Consider the following 21,226-nt stretch of genomic DNA (forward strand, 5'->3'; position numbering starts at 1 on the left):
CTAAAAGTAAGCTGGAACAAGGACTACTGTGTCCCCAGTACTCTTGACCTCCCATGCCTAGGGCAGAGCCTCCATCTATGAGTGGGAGTTGGGTGGAGGAAGGGAGCCCCTCATCCCTCAGCCACACTCACCAGGAATTTAGCTTCTGCAATTCAGAGGTGGGTGATGAAAAATGCTAGTGGCCTGCCCTTCCTAGAGTGCTACTGTATCCCTTGACTAGGAGCAGAGGGGAGAGGAGCCCCATTTTCTTGGTGATATTTGACCAGATTGGAACTTCTGTCATCAGGTTGAGATGGGAAGGGAGGAGGAAGGGGGTGGGTTGTGCCAAAGGTTCCTTTTGTTCCTGCCAAGATCTAATAGATTTTCTTTAATAAATGTTTCTTCATTTGCTATATGCTCTTAGGACAATTTCCAGAGATTTATAAATGACTGGCTTTTTAAAAAATATATAATGTTCAATAGTTACGGCTGACTCTGGGGAGTGGGTACATAGAGCTCCTTACACTGCTGTTCCACAAGTGGAACTTCTGAGAGGCTTAAGGAGGGGATTTAATGATCAAAAGATCCTTCTGACTATTGGGTGAAGAATGGATCAAAGGGAGATCAAAGTATAAGCAGAAACACCAGTTAGAGGATACATTGAGTTGTCCGAAAGAGAAAGAAAAGTAGTGACTAAAGAGGTGGTGTGAAAATGTAGAAATAACGACCACATCTTTTGTTTATCATTGTAATTCTAGCACCCAGCTCATGGTGGGTACTTAATAAATACTTGTTGAGTGAAAGAGTGACTGCTACCCACCTTAGAACTAAACCTTTACATTATCAAGCTTCTCATCATTGACTTCTCTTTTGTTCTGTTGCTGGATTATGGTAAGACTTGTTTTGTGGAAAGGCTGAAAAATTATAGTAGAAATTCTAGTATATGAAGAAGCCTTTGTGTAGGCTGACATGAGTCACCTCATCTGAGCCAGGAAAGCTTTTCAGAAGATAAAACATTTAATCAGGCCCTGAAGTGTGACACTGGTGATGCTATAGAAGAAAAGTGGGAAATCTCAAACTCTGCTATGTTTTGTTAGACAAAACCAACATTTTAATTAGCAGAAAAGCTCTGGAATATTTGTCACATTTATAATTCTAGTAAATTTATCTGTTTCCTTTCTTTGGTGTCCTTAAATGTAAACTAAGAAGGTTAAATTAGCTGATCTGTACGGATTCAGCAGCTCTAACATTCTAAGAGTATAAGCATCCATGAATGAAAGTCTGCAAGGAATAAATAACAAAAGGAACAAAATGCTCTTCCTACCTGGATTATGTATTGTTTCCTTTTTCCCCTTGAATTTCACACACATGAAATTATAGTCTAGAAGAGAACAGATAAAACATAGTTTTATTGAGCAAATAATCACTATTTTAGTAATTGGCAAAGATTAAAACATTTCAGCAACATCTTTTTTTTTTTTTTTTTTTTTTGAGACAGAGTCTTACTCTGTTGCCCAGGCTGGAGTGCAATGGCGTGATCTCTGCTCACCGCAACTCCTGCCTCCTGGGTTCAAGTGATTCTCCTGCCCCAATCTCCCAAGTAGCTGGGATTACAGGCACGCACCACCACAACTGGTTAATTTTTTGTATTTTTAGTAGAGACAGGGTTTCACCATGTTGGCCAGGCCAATCTCAAACTCCTGACCTCGTGATCAAGAGGCCTTCCAAAGTGCTGGGATTACAGGTGTGAGCCACCATGCCCGGCCCACTTCAGCAACATCTAAATGAATAAACAGAAATCCAATCTTCTGCCTCCTTCCTGTACTTATTTGATTTCAAATAATAATTTCCATTTTCAAACGCTTTAAAAATTTTTGGTGGTCAATGGATTATTTGAAACTCATTAAATACATGAGCACCCTCTGAAACACACATAGAAAAATATACACACCCTCAAGTATCTATGCAACTTGAAGAGGTTTCCCAAACCTTAAGGGCCCTGGGTTCCACAGTAAGTTTATATTGTAATTTACAATTTAAAAAGGGCATTTTGTATCTTGCTTAACACACAACTCTGTAAGTAAAGCAATATTAACTTCATCTTACATATGAAGAAATTGGAACTTAGAAGAGTTTATCATTCATCTTTTTCCAGGAAGGTAAGAGAAAACACTGAGGCTGCTTTTTTTTCCCAGAGTGCTGATAGCCTCCCATGGCAAGGGAGAAGGAAATCAAAGCCAATGTCCATCCAAAATAGAATCTCTAAGGAGGGACCCCTTCACTCCAATGAAGATGGGGTACCAAAGGTTTATACCTCTCCCCTACTCCAAGGGCTACAAGAAAAATACCTTGTTGCTGAGCGTAAGAGAGAGGGAAAAGGACTGAAAAGCTTCGGCAAGTTAATCATCACTCAAATTTGCAGCCTACAGACACATCACTGAATTTGATTAGTCAAAAAAAATTGTCAACTTCTGAATTTATTTAAAAATTGTTCTGGATTGTTAATGCCTTCGAACACCAAATAATCAAATACATATCCACTCTAGAGGAAAACACCTTTATCCTAGACCAGAAAAAAATCCCACATATCATTTTTCAAATAAATATGCAGCACACAGTCAAAAATAATCAAGCACACAAGCAAGATACCATGAGCAAGAACCTTTAGAAACCACAGAACACATAGAAAATATACCAGATTTTCATATATTTCTGATGTTGGAATTATGAGACTTAGGCTATAGAACAATATACTTAAAACAAGTATGCCTATTTTTTTAATAGCTGGGGAAGGAGGTTGTGTGTGTGTGTGTGTGTGTGTGTGTGTGTGTGTGTGTGTGTGTGTGTGTGTGTTTTAATACTTGGAGAAAGCTCACTTCTGGTTGGAGAAAAAGTATAAGGGATAAAGTAACCTAACAAATTTGAAAAAGAACCAAAATGAATGTCTATAAATACAAATTATAATAACCAAAATTAAATACTGAATAACATTAAATACAACTGAAGACAGAATAAGCAAACTAAATGTAGGTTAGAAAAAATTATTCACAATATCACAAGAGATAAAAATAAGGAAACTATGAGCATTCAGAGACATGAAGTGTAGAACAAGGTCTGAGGTACACTCCACTGAAGCTCCACAAGGAGAAGGAGACAGAATGGTTGTTAATTTTCTTATAGCTCTTTATTTTTTATTATAAAATTATTTAAGCATACATGAAAGAAAAAAGTAGATAATAGTACTATAAACTGTATATGCCTATTACCCAGACTTCACAGTTATCAAGATTTTGCCACATTTGTTTATTTTCTTTCTTTGTTTTTATTTCCTTCTCTGTTAAAATATGTTAAAGCCATTCCCAGAGGTCATATTGTTTTGCTTTTATAGGCAATATTTGAATTTTGAATTGCTAGGAATTTTCTAAGACTAATAAAAGATACTACCTACACAGATTCAAAAATCCCAACCATTCCCAAGCAGGATAAGCAAAAATAAATCCACATCTGAACACTGTACAGAAACTTCAGAATATCAAGACAAAGAGAAACTCTAAAAAGCAGCCATGGGTTTACATAACTTGCTCAAGGCCATGCAGCTAATAAATGACAGTCAAGCCTCCTTTCAGGGTCTGTTTATTTCTAAATTCAGCACATTCCCTTAATAGTACACTAAACCTCTATACTAAACTCATTGCTTGGGTATCATTCAGAGAATTGATATACTTACCTTAATAAATATATCTCTCAGTATATTTTTCTTTTACAGTAATTTCTTCTAACCTATTTTTAGTTTTCTTATTCTGTCTTCAGTTATATTTAATATGTTATATTTACATTCTCCTTCAGAATTGGGACCAGAAAGAACTAACATTCAGTCTCTTACTGGTGGGTTTTTACCTAAGGATTAAGAGTAGGCAGAGACCCTACAGCTCAATGACTTTAAGTCTTCATTTTATAGATGAGAAAACTGGGTCCTAAGTGAACAGATTTGGCTGAGGATAACAGCTAACATATCATTGCCCAGACATTCAGGAAGCTTATGCTTGTGATGGAAACTGCTAACCATGTCCAAAATTTCTAGAGAGAGCTAGTACACAGAAGGAATTTTTTCTGAAGTTAGAAAAAAAATTTCATCTGATCTGAAAAAGTTGGGCTTGTCAATATTTCTTTAATTTCCTAATGAGAGAAATAAATTGGTTATCCTTAAAACAAGCAGTTGTAGAAGTAAATGAATGCCTTCACCCTGGTAAGGTTGGGAGCAATCAAAGAGTTGGTGGAGTAAAAGCCACTAACAGTTGAGGATTAAAGGAACCGTGGGAGAAGACAAAGTGACATTTAATTCCAGCCTAGACCAGATATTGTTGGAAAGCGTGAGCTGTACAGAACATTTTAATCAGACTTTGTAACTTTGTATGTAAGATCAGGATTCAGTGATTGGTGAGTTGAAGATTCACCAAAAATTACCAACATTTTAAAAATAACTTCTTTTTAATTTTTAGAAGTTATACATGCCTATTACAGGAATTTTAGAAAATACTGAAAAATGTAATAAATAATAAAAATTTTAAAAGATATATAAGAAATACAATTTAAAGTGCAATAAGACCAGGTGCAGTGACTCACGCCTGTAATCCCAGCACTTTGGGAGGTCGAGGTGGATGGATCACCTGAGGTCAGGAGTTCGAGACCAGCCTGGCCAACATGGTGAAATCCCGTCTCTATTAAAAATACAAAACAAATTAGCCAGGTGTGGTGGTGCATGCCTGTAATCCCAGCTACTTGAGAGGCTAAGGCAGGAGAATTGCTTGAATCCAGGAGGCAGAGGTTGCAGTGAGCTGAGATCGTCCATTGTACTCCAGCCTGGGCGACAAGAGCGAAACTCCATCTCGAAAAATAAATAAATAAAAAATAAAAATACAAAAAATAAAGTGCAATAAAATAAAAATAATCAATAACTCAGTAAATAAAAGTTATACCAGTAACTAATGATACATTGCTAATGTATCATTTTCTTCTCATCTTTCTTCTATGCACACAAATATGTTTTTACTATCACTGTGATAAACACCCTCATTCATAAATCTTTGACCATAATTTTATTTCCTTTGAATAAGCTCCTAGAAGCGAGGTTATAAAGGTAAGAGCTTTGTACAGTTCACGATATATTACCAAACTGACTTTCAGAACGGTTGTAACAAACTACATTTCTAAGAACTTTATTCAAAGTGGAGTCCCACACAAGACGATTTGTTTGTTCAGCTATGGTAAAGCATATGATGGACTATTATGTAGCCATTGAAAATCATACTTTTGAATCCTATATATATTTGAATCCTATATATATTTGAATCCATATATAATGATGCGGAAAATGCTTACACTGTAACATTAGGTTAAAAAGTAGGATACAAAACATTATACACAACACGATCCCAATTTTGTTCAAAAAGCTACGTATACATTTAGAAAACACACATACGTATACACATAAAATAAACTGAAAGGCAAAACGCCAAAATATTAATAATGGTCAGTAGGGAACACAGAGTTGTTGTAAAACAGCAGAGTTGTTAAGAGATTAGGCTTCCAGTCAAACAGAGCTGTGTCTGAATCCTGGCCTGCCACTTACAAGCTCAGGTTTACAACCTTGGGCTACTTCTGTAACTTCTCTAGGACTCAGTAACCTCCTCTAAAAAAAAATATGAAAAATGTGGCTGGGCGCGGTGGCTCATGCCTGTAATCCCAGCACTTTGGGAGGCCAAGGAGGGTGGATCACCTGAGATTGAGATTTGGAGACCAGCCTAACCAACATGGAGAAACCCCGTCTCCACTAAAAATACAAAATTAGCCGGGCGAGGTGGCGCATGCCTGTAATCCCAGCTACTCAGGAGGCTGAGGCAGGACAATCGCTTGAAACGGGGAGGCAGAGGTTGCAGTAAGCCGAGATCGCGCCATTGCACTCCAGCCTGGGCAACAAGAGCGAAACTCTGTCTCAAAAACAAAAAAGAAAGAAAGAAAAGAAAAATGTAAAACCTGAAACTACTTCATAGGTTCCCAGGAAGGATTAAAATAAATGGAATGAATGTAGGACTCCTGAGATAGAGTAATCAATAAATGATTGTTATTTTTGTATTTTGGATAGCATGACTATAGGGGGTTTTATTGTCTTTGGTATACCTCTTTTTAAATTTTTTAAATTTTTTGGAGACAGAGTCTCGCTCTGTTGCCCAGGCTGGAGTGCGGGAGCACTATCTCAGCTCACTGCAACCTCCGCTACCTGAGTTCAGGCAATTCTCGTGCTTTAGCCTCCTTAGTAGCTGGGATTACAGGCATGTGCCACCATGCCCGGCTAATTTTTTTTATTTTTTAGTAGAGACAGGGTTTCACCATGTTGGCTAGGCTGGTTAGGAACTCCTGGCCTCAAGGAGTGATCTGCCACCTCGGCCTTCCAAAGTGCTGGGATTACAGGCTTGAGCTACCTCGCCCAGCCTCTTTTGTTTACTTTTAAAAACACTTTTGTATATTTTCTAAATTAAAAGGCACCAAAACTATTATCACAGAAAAAAAATTTTTTTTAAGATAATACTACTTTTTTCTTTTTTTTTTCAAGATGGAGTCTCACTCTGTCTTCCAGGCTGGAGTGCAGTGGTGCAATCTCAGCTCACTGTAGGTTCAAGCAATTCTCCTGCATCAGCCTCCCAAGTAGCTGGGACTACAGGCATGTGCCACCACACCCAGCTAATTTTTGTATGTGTAGTGGAGATGCGGTTTCACCATTTTGGCCAGGCTGGTCTCGAACTCCTGACATCAGGTGATCCATCCACCTTGGCCTCCCAAAGTGCTGGGATTACAGGCGTGAGCCACCGCACCTGGCCTGATAATACTACTTCTTTATTGGGGAATTAAGTCATATTTCCATGTCATTGTTTCTCTCTCTGCAAAAAAAAAAAAAAAAAAAGAAAGAAAGAAAAAAGTAAAATTCTAGGAACCTCTCAAGTTTTAAAAGACCTGTAGTGAAATAATAATAGTTTACAGGTATGCAATTCTTACTATCTGCCAGGAACTATGCAGTGGTATTCCAAGGGCAGAGCAGTGGAAGAGCCTAGTCTGGTGCAACAATAGGGGGTGAATTGTCTGCAGAGGATGTGAAAAAGCAATAAAACCTCATTTGTCTGCTTTTTATTATCACCATGTGCCCACAATTTTAAACAATGTTGGCCAGGCACAGTGATTCATACCTGTAATCCCAACATTGCAGTCCAGCCTGAGCAACAGAGCAAGACCCCAAATGAGAAAACAAAACAAAACAAAAAGCAATGTCAGTAATAAAAATACTCTTCCTTAAAAAAAAATTTGGTTGATCTACCTTCAAAACTATTGAATTTTAATAATGTGGTGTGTGTGTATATATACATACTTATAGATATATATTATATATATCTAATACTTATATTTATATGTGTGTATATATATGCTTCGAATTAGCAAACATTACTTATGTCTTACCAAGCATTATATTCTACATGGAAACAAATCCAGACAACCACTAGTTATGCATCCACCCAGACACACGTGGACATGGCTGCATGGGGTTGCTTCAAGAGTAAGTTCATAATGGTTAGGAACTGTTCAAACTCATTGAGGTCATTGTTCATGTCTCAAATCCCTGTAGTACAATATATCTCTACACTTAAACGGTAGATATAAATAATGATAGCACAGTGTTTCTCAAGATGAAGAAGTAAAACTGGATTAATTCAATTTAATCATGCTATATGACAATTTGTACATTTAATTTGGGTTTAAAAATTTAAAAAGTGAAACAGTATAAACTGCAAGGTGTAATACCTTGTTTAGACAGTATAAATTTCAGTTCATACAAAACATACATTTTCATTTTTAAAAATTGAAATGTATTATTTTAAATTGTTCATTGCTTCTAACTAAAGAATAAGAAAATGATGATTACTGTTAATAGTTTTGTCATTCTCGTGTCAAGCATGCCAGATACACCATTGTAACCTTGCAAAGTGCTCTCCCTCATTTAATAATCATGATGCAATGTCATAGATGAGGAGTTCTGAGAACTTCTGTAGCTTGGGCAGGGTCCCACAGCTAGAATTTGCTGGACTGGTTATCAATCCCACAGTTGTCTCACTCCTAAGCCCAAGATTGTAACCAGTGTGTCAAGATGTTTGAGTTGCTAACAACAAAGGCAAAGTGAGGAATAAAGGTTTTTGAGCTTCAGGTTCATTTTGAAAAAGGAGACTTGCTTCAAGGAAGTTCATTACTTTTGCCAAGAACCTTGGTTTTTAGATTGTCAATTATCTGTACCAATACTCTCCTAAGCAATTACCCAGGGGCCTGAAGGAGTTTATGCACCTTTCCATAGGAAGCAATTTACTTTCCTTTGTCAGGACAAAAAAACAAAACAAAACAAAACAAAAAAAGGCCCATTAGCCTTCTAACAAATGCATTTTCTCATGTCACATAGTAGAAATTTAATTTTTTTCTAAATAATATTAAAATAATAAAGAGGATCTATTTTTGGAGTTGAGACAAGGATGTAATAATGAGCCAAATGGGCTTTCTCAATAGGTTAATACCTGAAGGCACTGGTGCTCACTCTGTATTACACGTGCCTTGACATTTACTTCCTAGAGAGGTGCCAGCATTTACAGTGTTTTTAAATGCAAGACTGCTCTCCAGCCACAACTTTTAATTCCAATGTGACATTATCCTTTCCTTTTCCCTGAAGTCATGAATGAGTTGTGGTTGGCAACACATGAAGAAAATTGCTGATATCAGGAAAAGGTCTGGTAATAGAATCAGAATTTAAATGCTGGGAAGTGTTGGGATCAGGTTACTAAAGTCTTTCCTCTGGCAAAATTTCAACTAGAACTTTCAGCAGAAAGTCTCACTATGGAAGGCCTTACATTTCCAGGAAGGTACTTGTGTCGGCAGAAAGAGGGGCTAGAAGAATAAATAAGAATTCAGACCTCAACATTCATTGAGGGTGTGTTACATGTCCTGAAGGCTCTCATACTTTTACCTTCACAACAATCTCATGAGAGTTCTGTTTGTTCCTATTTTATAGATAGAAAAAGTGCTTTTTTTTTTTTTTTTTTTTGAGACAGTGTCTCACTCTGTCACCCAGGCTGGAGTGCAATGGCATGATCATAGCTCACTGCAGCCTCAACCTCCTGGACTCAAGCAATCCTCCCACTTCAGCCTCCAGAGTAGCTGAGACTTCTGGCATGCACCATCATGCTGGCTAATTTTTAAATTTTTTGTACAGATGAGATCCCACTATGTTGCCCAGGCTGGTCTTGAACTGGGCTCAAGCGATCCTCCCACCTCGAACTCCCAAAGTGCTACTACTGCAGGCATGAGCCACTGTGCCTGGCGAAAAATTGCTTTTAGCAGAGGCTGAGGGACTTGCCCAAGGTCTCATAACTAGTAGATGGTAAAATGGATATGTTAGCTCAATTGTCTCAAGTCTAGGGCTTTTCCCATCATGCTACAGCTGCCTCTCCACACTATGGCCACTTCCATGTCCAACATGGCATTATCAAGTTATGAAAAGAAATCACACGGACTATGGCATCAGACAGCTTGAGTTTGGACGCTAACCTTGCTACTCAATAGCTATTGGACAGTGTACAAATTATCTCTTGGAGCAGTGACAATGGCAATGCTTACCAAATAATCCACTTCTTCTACATTTCATCCCCCTTTGATAATGTGAGGACATGTGACTACTACTAACCAGTAAAATGCAACCAAAAGTGGTATGTGTCATTTCTAGGCTGAGGCAGTAAAAATTCCATGGGTAATTATCCAACACTCTCTTCTTGCAGAGAGAGGGTTGGAAGACTTCAAGTTACACAGGGTGCAGCTAAAATACCTTAGAAGGCCGGGCGCGGTGGCTCATGCCTGTTATCCCAGCACTCTGGGAGGCCAAGGCAGGTGGATCATCTGAGGTCAGGAGTTCAAGACCAGCCTGGACAACATGGCGAACCCCTGTCTCTACTAAAAATACAAAAATTTGCAGGGCATGGTGGCATGCACCTGTAATACCAGCTACTCAGGAGGCTGAGGCAGGAGAATCGCTTGAACCCTGGGAGGTGGAGGTTGCAGTGAGCCAGGATCGTGCCACTGCACTCCAGCCTAGGTGACAGAGTGAGACTCCATCTCAAAAAAATAAAATACAATATCTTAGAGCCTTCATAAGCCTGGACACCTGAATGACTATGTAAAGCAGACAGTATTATTGCCATCTCTCCCTCTGGACCAACTGCTGTGTCATACATACTATGAGGGAGAAATAAACTTTCTCCTATTAAACCACCTAGGTTTGAGAATTAGTTTGTTATAGCAGCATAATACAGTCTATCAAGACTATCTTTTATATCTCATTTGACTAATCTCTAAAATAGTAATAATAATTTTTACTTAATAGACTTACTGTAAGGATGAAGCAGGACTTTTATATGTTATACCTGAATACATTATCAATCTACCAAGAGGTAAGAAAAAAGTTGAATATATGGCAATCTTGGTGACTTGTTATCTCTCTGTTTTTTTTCCCCAAAATTATAGGAAACTGGACTACATGATCTTCAAAGATTCTGTGCCAGCAACTGCAATGTTCTGCTACTTCTCACCTCTACATTTCTCTTTACCTCAGAATTTGGTTATTCAGGTGTTCAACCCAGATTTATCAGTGATTATTCTCTGTCAAATGCTGTGCTGGGAATTGACCTCAAGAGTGGTCTATAAGAAGGGACAACCAGGGCCAGGCATGGTGGCTCATGCCTGTAATCCCAGCAATTTGGGAGGCTGAGGCAGGTAGATCACTTGAGGTCAGGAGTTTGAGACTAACTTGGCCAACATGGTGAAACCCTGTCTCTACTAAAAATACACACACAAAAAAAATTAGCCGAGCATGGTGGTGCACACCTGTAATCCCAGCTACTTGGGAGGCTGAGACAGGAGAATTGCTTGAACCTGGAAGGCAGATGTTGCAGTGAGCCAAAATCGTGCCATTGCACTCCAGCCTGGGAGACAGAGCGAGAAAAAGAAGGGACAATCTGGATTTCCCCTGAATTTAAACTGAAGGCAGGGTATACATTTTTGGGGGATGGAGAGAAGACGGTCTGGAGAACCTTAGCATAGTTTCTCTTTCCTACTTTTGAGGAAGCCATAAATGAAACTCTCCAGGAAGGAGCATAGGGAAGCTAGTGACAGTCATGAGCAGGCCCTTCGGGAGGGGAACAGCATGTCATTTTTGCTTTAGTACTCTTTTAAAATGTCTTTCTACATCCCTGCCACTAGCTGAGGGGGAGTAAGAGAGCAAAACTGTCAGACCAGCAGCATCTTAATTATGGAGATTAGAAATATTTTATGCAATTGACACAGCCTCTCCTAAATTACATAGTATTAGGGAAAACGACTCTGTCTAGCACCAATGAAAAAGGAAGAAAGGACATCTCTGAGAAAGAACAGGTGGATTTTGACAGTTTGTCCAATAAAATAATAATAGGGAAAGAAACTTCAAAAACCAAGCTAATAGTACACTTTTCATTGCCTTACACAAATCTCTTAACAGGACTTGAGGGAAGCTGGGAATGATTGTAGCTAAGCTTCAAATTGCTAGTCCAGCAATGTGTGCAGACCCTGTAGCCCGCTCTGCCTCCCCATTCCTCCATGTTGTTCTGTAGCACCACACTAGGAGACAAACTATTGGAGCACTTGGGAAGTGAGTAAGTTGGTGGTCAAGTCAGGCTTAATTTCCAAGGAGTCTATGTCCTTTGCTCAGTGGGAGAAATATCAGTTAGTATCCCCGAAGTGGTACCTTGGTATTCTCAAAAAGTTCAATTACTTCCCAAGGCCTAGTAATTTCCTGCCAGGCACAGGAGCATCTGGTTCTATAAGAATTGAGGCCCATTGAAAGCATTCCGAAGACTGAAGGCTTTGGTAAGGAATATGGAAGACTCCTGTCAATCATACTTAGGCACCATTTTTCTGAATTGAATAGGGGAGTTGATGAGTAGGGGCATAGCTCTAACAACTACTGTTTTTATTGTTTAAGCTTTCCTCCCTTTAGTCCTCCCTGTAAGATACCACCATAGTGATCATTTTAAAGCAAAAAGCCTACCGTATTACTACTTTACTCAAAACCCTCTGAATTTCTCTTATCTGTAGGAGGTACAAATTCCAAGGCCTATGAATGCCAGAGGGTAATGTAGATAGGAAAAACTGGCCCCTCTAAAGTCAGAAGAGACTTTAGAGAGTGTTTGAAACTGTGACAAACAGAAGAGCTCAGGCCAAGATCTCCCAACCTACATGCTCTTCTTACAGTGTGACATTGATAATTCCTCAAGGGTAGGGTTTGGAGAGCACCGATGGTCCCTTCCCTTGAATCTGAATGGGCCCGTGACTATAGCAAAAGTGATGCTATGTGCTACCTGAGGCCAGGTTATAAAAGGTAATGCAGGCTGGGCACGGTGGCTCACACCTGTAATCCCAGCACTTTGGGAGGCTGAGGTGGGCAAATCGCCTGAGTCAGGAGTTCAAGACCAGCCTGGCCAATATGGTGAAAACCCATCTCTACTAAAAATACAAAAAATTAGCTAGGCGTGATGGCACATGCGTGTAATCCCAGCTACTTGGGAGGCTGAGGCATGAGAATCACATGAACCCAGGGGGTGGAGGTTGCAGTGATCCAAGATCACGCCACTGCACTCCAGCTTGGGCAACAAGAGCAAAACTCTGTCTCAAAATAATAATAATAATAATAATAATAATAATAATAATAATAATATTAAATAAATAAATAAGTAAAAGGTAATGCAGTGTTAGCCTGGTCCTCTAAAGATGCTCACCCTGGCCGAGTGTGGTGGCTCACGCCTGTAATCCCAGCACTTTGGGAGGCCGAGGCAGGTGGATCAGCTAAGATCAGGAGTTGGAGACCAGCCTGGCCAACATGGTGAAACCCTGACTCTACTAAAAATACAAAAAGTGTGGTGGCAGGTGCCTGTAATTCCAGCTACTCAGGAGGCTGAGGCAGGAGAATTGCTTGAACCCAGGAGGTGGAGGTTGCAGTGAGCCCAGATCGTGCCATTGCACTCCAGCTTGGGTGACAGTGAGACTGTCTCAAAAAAAAATAATAATAAAATAAATAAAAATAAAAATAATTTAAAAAAAAAAGATGCTCACCCTTAGAACTCAGCTACCAAGCCGTGAGGAAACCCAGGTCATGTGGCAAGGCTCCAAGTAGGTATTCTGGCTGATGGCAAACAGTATCAACCTCCAGGCATGAGGAAACTTCAAGATAACTCCTGCCTCATAGCTAACTGCAATCACGTGACAACCCTCAAGCGAGAACCGCTTAGCTGAGCCTACTCTGTTCCCCCAACAGTGAGAGTTGATGACTGTTGTTGTTTTAAGTCATCAAGTTTTAGTTTGGTTTGGGATACAACAACAGATAACTGGAACATGCAATAGATCTTATTGATTTCTAAGCCTGCACCTTTGCTTAAGTCATTTTATACCTGAGAGTTCTCTTTTTCTCCCATCATCTTCACTTATCCAAAGCTACGTGTTAAGGACCAGCTGAAACACAATTTATGAAGCCTTTCCTAATCATTGCATTTGTGACCTGTTCTTTCCCTGTACTCTGGACACTGTATATGTTCTTCATGATTAACAGGTCATTCAGGAGAACCCCCTCCCTGTCCTTAATAAAATAAAATGTTTTATAATATTAAAATATTTAAATATAGTTTTTTTAAGTACATGCTTTTGTCAAAACTACAAAAAATTCAAAAGTTATAATTCAGAACATGTCTCTCTTCTGTCTTGTTCTATTTCACCACGATTTATCCCCACCTCCTCTCCAAAGGTTACTGCTGTTAACAGATTGGTACATGTTCCTCAAAACCTCATCTACACAAACATGCACACACGTGCTTGTGCACACACAGTATACATCACACACACACACGATTGACATGAACAGGATTCCATCATAATCCTGTTTTGTAAACTACTGTTTTTAGTTGACGTATATTTTAGTTATGCATAGCCCATGTCATTAAATACAGATTGCTCTTACTTTTTAACAGTTGCATAGTGCTTCCTATTATTTAAGCAATTACTTAACCAATCTTCTGTTTATGGAAATTTAGTTTTCTGTCAATTTTTCCTTATTAAAAACAAAACTGTATTGCTGTTGGATATTCTCAGGGTAAGAACTGCTGGGTTAAAAGAATACACCTTTTACATTTTGATACAAATTCTTAAATTTCTCCCCAGAAAGAGGGTAACTATTTATATCACCATTAATCATGTATAGAGTACTGTGACCTTCTCTCACACTGGTTATTATTAAGCTTTTAAATCTTTGCCAATTTGCTAGGTGAGGAATGATGTCTCCTAATTTTTAAGCTTACAGTTTTATTATTAGTAAGGCTGAGCAACATTTCACGTTTTATTAGTTCTTGTATTTCTTTCACTGTGGATTTTGTCTGTTATGTCCTTTACTCATATTTCTGTGGAGTGGGTTTTTTTTTTCTTTTTTCTTTTGGTTTTAAATAGGAGCTTCTTGTGTATTATGTAAACCTTTACATAGACTTTGCAAGTATTATTTATCTCTTTGTCATTTGTATTCATTTTGTAGTATCTTTTGCATGTAGGAGTTTTAAAATGTTTATGTAGTTAATCCTATCTGTCTTTTACTATGGTATTAGGTTAGTGTTATCCAAAGAAAAGCCTTTTATAATTCCAATATTAGAAAAATTATTATTATTATTATTATTTGACAAAATTTGGCTCTATTGCCTAGGCTGGAGTGCAGTGGTGCCATCTTGGCTTACTGCAACCTCTGCCTCCCAGGCTCAAGCCATCTTCCCATCTTCAGCCTCCTGAGTAGCTGGGACTACAGATGCACACCACGACGCTCAGCTAATTTTTGTATATTTTGTAGAGACAGGGTTTCGCCATGTTGCCTAGGCTGGTCTCGAACTCATGAGCTCAAGCGATCTGCCTGCCTCAGCCTCCCAAAGTGCTGGGATTACAGGTATGAGCCACTGTGCCCAGCCAGAAAAATAAACCTATTTTATACCAGAAGTTTTACAGTAAAACAACAACAACAACAAGTATTTTAAAAAGTAGTAATCTAATATTTAAGATAAGCTTTCCTTTGAGACATTCTAGGCATTTATAAATCTAAATTCCTAGGGACTCATTGACAAAATTCATTCATTCATTGAATAAATATTTATGAAACATTCCTGGATACCAAACTATTTTCTAGGCTTTTGGTACACAGTGGGAACTTGTCTAGTGGAAGTAAGAAACGGTTAACAGGGAAAAAAATGTAACAGCATTTTTTAAATAAAAAAAAAATCGATCTTTGTGGACCTCCTTTACGCTTATATAGTATGTGGACGTTTCCCTTTCATTACATTTAAACTATACTCTGTTCTTGGTTTAAATATCTTTCCACCCCTTAAGAATGATCTAAAGGCAAGGAGTGTACTTCGTCTTTGAATCCCAGGCACCCAGCTAGGTATTTGGTTCATTATAATGGCTCAAGACATGCACTGTTAAATAAATAGATTTCCCTACTTTACAAATTTCTTCTTTCCTTCTCAAATTAATACTCATAACCCTGCTTCCATTTCCTCTCCTTCCTCATCCCAGTATCCCAAAATGAAAAACCAACACTAATTTTATGTTGGAAACAGCTCAAATCCCTGAGGACTGATGCATGAGCACAGGCTACTTAATCAAAATCAAACATGCTTAGCTCATAGAAAGCAGTCAATACAAAAATTATTAAATGAATTGAATGACTACAGTGTTTTAAAAAGTCATTCAGAAAAGTAGTAGGAGGAAGATACACCCCTCTAAACACAAGTTTATAACAAGCATTTTAAAGAGAATTCATACATTGTTTGATCTTGCAACAAAAATCCAAGTGAAACCACAAATAAAAGCCAGAATTATTAATAAATATTGGAGGAACATCAACTTACAAGTGTGACCAGAAACAAAGTTGCAGAGCTAAGGACTTAAGAATTGCCAGTCTTGCTGAATACAATGTTGTCTTTTTCTGTTGCATGCCTGAGTTAGGGAAAGCTCTGTTCAGGTAAAGTGGATTTCTAACTTCTGGTTTAACTGGGAGGCTGAGATACATTTCTACCTTCTCAAATAGAGACTGCTCTTGCCTCTCTGGCAATGAATGAACAGTTACAGCCCTTGGTTACAATTAGTTTTGACTTTTGGAGCATCTCCCTGGGGTGATATGTGAATGCTCAGGAGGAAGAGGTTGTGAGGCAAATCTGGAAGCTAGGGCTCTGCTGAAGCAAATAAGCTCTTGTGGGATGTGACTGTGAGCACAGTATGTGCTAAAATGTAAATAACACAGCCACAGCACCAAATGCCATGGTTTTTAAATTAAGAGGACTATTCTGAGCAGTTATAGACATATACATGTAGAGACGCATTTGTATTTCTGTTACCCCAAAACCTGAAATCATGTGAACAACAAGTCAGGCTTCATAAAAATCATTGGAAAGACCATTAATTCAATGTTTTCCCTCAGTGAGTGACCAGCACCAAGACCTCCATCTGAAGCTGGAACCCTTGGAATTCACACAGCCAATTATGCAATACCAGACCACTGGGAAGCATTTCTGGCTGGCTCAGCTGGTGATCTGATTTTACCCTGCAGCACCAAGATTGATAGACCTTATAATTTTATCCTGGTTAGCGCAGATGGTTTTTACATAAGTTTCTAAAAACCTCCTTTCTCCCAAAAGAAAAAGAAGAACAACCTAAGCCCCTACGAAGGGGCTTGCCCTGGTAACATCTCACCATGGTAGATAAGTACCCTGATCACTGGCTTAAGAAAAAAAAAATCCCTTTTGTGATTTCTGAGTTTGCTGTGGTTTAATTTCATTGAATGCTGTGTGTACTTGTTTATAAGAGTGAAAAGGAATAGTAATTTGCCCCTCTCTAAATCACTCCTTTTACGAGGCTTTTTTTGGGCATGAGGGGGATGGGAAAGAGACTCATTCTTAGAAGGTACAGCATATCAATGCAAGAGCTGTTAGTTTCCCTCATGCTAATGACGAGGTATAATTTTGAAACATCACATTCATATGCATATATGGTGCATACATACATAATTGGTGTATTTACAAAGCACCTTGCAGAATCTTAGAACTCTTAGTTCTATTAACCCTTAAAGGGAAAACCAGAGTTCAGATCAGTCAAGCACAATGGACTGTGCTTGCTTTCAATTATATTCACCCATTATCTATGTCTAGGGAAGAGATCTCTAAAAAAGCAAAATACATTTTATGAAGCACTGCCACAGTCTGTTACGCATTTATCTCCTTCTACAGTTCCAATTACAGAATAAGCACTAGCTACTACACGGAACAGCAGCACTAGCCAAAAAGATTTTTCTAATCTGAGAGAAATGCTCCCATATTGACTCTGCAAAGAGAAACAACTCCCCTTTCCTTGACTATAAAGAAGGAAGACAGATGGCTTCTTGTTTAGGACTGTAGTTTTACTTTCAGCCTCCTCCCCGAGTTAAAAACAAGATGTACTTTTCTGGCTTTGAGGGAAAATCTCAAGGGAATGTTTTTTATTCTTGGCTGCACTGAATAATTCAACAAACATTTGAGAGAGCTGAGGGAGATACAAAGGAGAAAATACTTTTCCTTGTTCTCAGGGAGTTTACAATCTAATTCTGGAGTTTACAACCAGAATTGGGACTAGAACCATTAGTTTTATGTCTTCACTTGTATTTATTGGTTTAATGGTTATGGGAAACACATGTAGGATTCGCCAGCTCCGTGGTATGGTGGACCCTCTGATTAACTTGAAACGAAACTAGAAAGAATGCAGAAGAATTCAAGATCTCAAGCAGTTGAGTACTTGCTCACCTAGCAACACTTTCTTATGTTATTTAATCTTGACCACAAGCCTTTGCAGTCATCCCTGCTACCAGCATTTCACAGAAGAGGACAATGAGATTTGGAGAGATAACTCGTCCACAGTCACGAACTCAGGAAATGGCATAGGAAAACATCAATTAGGAATTCTTCTTCTCTGGCCCTTTCTGTAGCTGTCCCCTTACAGGCTACCATTCCAACTTTCCTTGGCTTAGATTCCCTTTCAGTGCATGTAAAGTCAATTTAATTCTGTGTTCTTTTCTTCCCTCTACATTTTAAGTAATCTTTAAAACTTGATGTCTCATATTTGGTGAATCAGTCCTTTTGGAAGTCTCACTCCCTTGCATCTTTGCAAATAAAGTTTTTCTTTTCTTTCCTGTGGCTGTCTTTTGAGACATTCTTTGACAAGATGAAATGACATATGAAGGCTATAACAGTGCCTGATAATGTTTTTTTAACATCATCTAAAGATAATAAAACATTATCTTTAGTTTTATTTCTTTCACTTTTTAACTGTTTTCACCTCATACTGTATTTCCTAACGACTCGTTTGGAATTGTAAATTTCTTGAAGGTAGTTACCACGTCTACTTTAGCTTGTTGCTACTTCCTTGAGTCTTACTGATTTAGCAACAGGAACTTGGTAAGTCTCTTTTGTTCGTCTCTTTATTCCCAGTACCAGTTACTGGAACGTAGTGTGTCTTCAGTAAGTATTTTTAATATGAATAAATTAATGTCCCCGTATTGTTTTTTGTAGACTATCCTGTATAAGAAAGTTTAGCTTAGATCCAGTATGGCTTTGACTTGCGAGCCTGGATAACTTTTTGCCTTTTCCTCATTTCTGGCTATTTATTACCATTTCAACCTTGGGGACATTTCATTAGGTTCTTGGTCCCTTTCAAGCCTCAGTTTCCACATCAGCAAAATGGGGACAGTAGCAACAGATGCTTGTTTCTTCCCGTCTTCTTATCACCTATTCCTTCTCCAGGAAAGGTTTCTTGTGTACGCTTTCCTCTGGAGAAAAAAACAGCCGACGGAGCGGTAAGAAGCCATCAGGATCCTGAGTTGTGCGTCCAGTAGGGAGAGGGAGAAGTCCCGCTTGCCTCCTAGATCCGGAAGCAATCCGGCCCCTTTTTGGCAGCGAGTTGGCCCGGTCTTTGGCTGCCTCAGACCGCGTTGCCCTCCAGCCTCGAGGCAGAGAGCTGCCTCGGTGCCACAACTAAATAAGCCCGGCCCCGCGCAGCCTCTGACACGCGCGAAAGGGCCCGGCCTTGTTCTGGCTGCCGCCCGCACGGCGCTGCACTGGGGGCGGGGAGTCTGATGGGAGACGCGCGCGGCGCTGAGGAGGCGGCGGCCCGGGAGAGGGAGCGGGAGAGGGACTGGGCGCGGGAGGCGGGAGGCGGGGGGACAGAGGGAGGCGCCGCCGCCGCCGCCGCCCGCCCCTTTCCGCTGGGGAGCAGCTGCTGCAGCAGGAGCAGAGCAGGAGACGCGTAGCTGCCGCCGCCGCCGCCGCCGCCGCCGCCGCCGGGGGATGTGGCCGGCGCCTGCCCCTAGCCGCGCCGCCTCTTGAGTACCAGCCACCGCTGCAGCCGCCGCCGCCGCCTAGCCGTGCGGTGCCAGGCCGCGCCCTCCCCGGGCGCCCGCCGGCTCGCATGCCGAGGGGCTCCGGGGCGTAGCTGCGCGCCCGGCGCCGCCTCCGGGCTCCTTCGGCCCCGCCATGGGCTGCTGCAGCTCCGCCTCCTCCGCCGCGCAGGTGAGGGGCTCCCGCCTCCCGGCCGCCCGCCCGGATGCCTCCCGTGCGCCGCGTCGCGCGGCGGGCGCCCGCCGCCCGATACCTCTCGCTGTCCCCAGCCTCCCCTGAGCGCACCGTGCAGTCCAAAGACCCCCACTCCGCCTTTCCGTCCTCCGGGTCCCGCCGATGCCCGTGCGCTGGCTCCGCGGCTGCCGACTCGCAGGCGCTTCTGCGCGGCCCCTAGTGCGCCCTCAGCTCTTCCCGGCCCCTTCCCCAGTCGGCCCCCTCCTCCCAGTCACACCTGAGCGGCCCGTCCCGCCCGCCGGCAGGTAGAGGCTGCACTGGCGCCTCCTCTGCCCCAGGTGGCATCCCCTTCCCTGTTCTTCCGGGCCTGGCTCCTCTCTTCCACCTCCGTGGAGTCTCCTCGCCATCCGCCGCCCGTTTTCTGTGCTCCTCGCAGGTGTACCCCCAGCAAGGGCTCTTCACCTCTCCCACCGAATTCCAGTTTCTGCTTCATTAGATATTCTGCCCCTTTTCTCTTGCCCGCTGCCCCCTGGCTGGGTTCAGATGGTTTCAGCGGGTCCCGGAGCCCTTCCACGGCCCGCTCCGCAGACCTCGCTTGCTCGCTTGCACCCCATCCCCCCTTAGTGCCGTGACCCGGGCCCCGCGGCCTCCCCGCACTCGGAGGCCCCTGCGGGAGCGCCGACTCTGGGCTGGGAAGGAGATTGGGCACCTGGTGGGTGACGGGAGCGCTACGGAAACTCCCTCTTTGTTGCCAGTGTAACAGGAGGAAGAGGTTCCGAATTTAGTTTTTCTGTGGGCACTGGCTGAATGTTGTCGCTGAGGGCTGAGATGCAGAGATTTCTCCCAGATTCTACCCTGCCCCCATCCAAATTTCGCCAACCTCCTTCTCTCGGATCCGAGCCCTTAACCTGGGTGGAAATGTTTAGACAACTGTACGAGGATCAAATGTAATAGAACTCGACTACTGGCCACTAATAACTGAGAGGACCTGTTTGTAAATTACCTAATTTAGTGGATTAGCGAGTGTATTTACAAATACTATAAAAAGCAATCAGGAATACTGCATCAAACTGTCTTGTGGTGGTGTATGAAAAATAGGCTCTGACAACGCCTGGGATGTAATCTCACCGTTTCTTTAGCGTAGTTTCATTAACTGTGGTCTGTGATTTGTTTGTTTTAGGGGGCAGAAAAGGGCTCTTGTTTTTAGAAATAAAGGATGGTTGGTTCTTGGTGAAGAAAAATGCTAGTTTGGGGGGAAAAAATTCCTCCAGAAATCTAGCATCTGTGATAATGCCAGAAGTGTTTTTGCTGCTGCTAAATGACTATATATAACTCAGTTTTAAATAACCTGCATACTTGTTCTGAAAATCTGAGATCTGTTAGAGAGAAAATGACTAGAATTGCAGATGAATGGGGGACATTTGTGTTTTATTAGGTATCCATCCTATCATCCTATTCCTCCAGTCTTTTTTTTTTTTTTTTTTTGAGTGTTTGCTTACCCGTTAGCTTTTTTTTTT

At 40.9% G+C, this 21,226-nt stretch overlaps 1 protein-coding gene and 1 long non-coding RNA gene across 4 annotated transcripts in view; one reads left to right on the forward strand and one right to left on the reverse strand.

The window, feature by feature from the left end:
• The window catches only part of LOC129524547 (uncharacterized), a 51,039-nt gene extending 30,443 nt beyond the window's left edge, over positions 1–20,596 (reverse strand). Inside the window, exons 1-2 of the long non-coding RNA XR_010130313.1 lie at positions 19,821–20,596; positions 1,304–1,360 (exon numbers count right to left, since the gene is read on the reverse strand). This is a non-coding gene — a long non-coding RNA (uncharacterized lncRNA). The remainder of the gene's footprint in view (positions 1–1,303; positions 1,361–19,820) is intronic.
• SLC44A1 (solute carrier family 44 member 1) overlaps positions 19,334–21,226 on the forward strand; it is a 193,711-nt gene continuing 191,818 nt past the window's right edge. The window contains exon 1 of one of the 3 annotated variants that reach the window (XM_031014502.3): positions 19,334–19,706. In XM_031014502.3, coding sequence (XP_030870362.1) covers positions 19,671–19,706 — 36 coding nt within the window. In that variant the 5' untranslated portion in view covers positions 19,334–19,670. The remainder of the gene's footprint in view (positions 19,707–21,226) is intronic. The other 2 variants (XM_031014503.3, XM_055350367.2) reach the window with 2 other exon arrangements.

Source organism: Gorilla gorilla, chromosome 13, assembly GCF_029281585.2.
Source record: "Gorilla gorilla gorilla isolate KB3781 chromosome 13, NHGRI_mGorGor1-v2.1_pri, whole genome shotgun sequence".
NCBI lineage: Eukaryota > Metazoa > Chordata > Mammalia > Primates > Hominidae > Gorilla > Gorilla gorilla.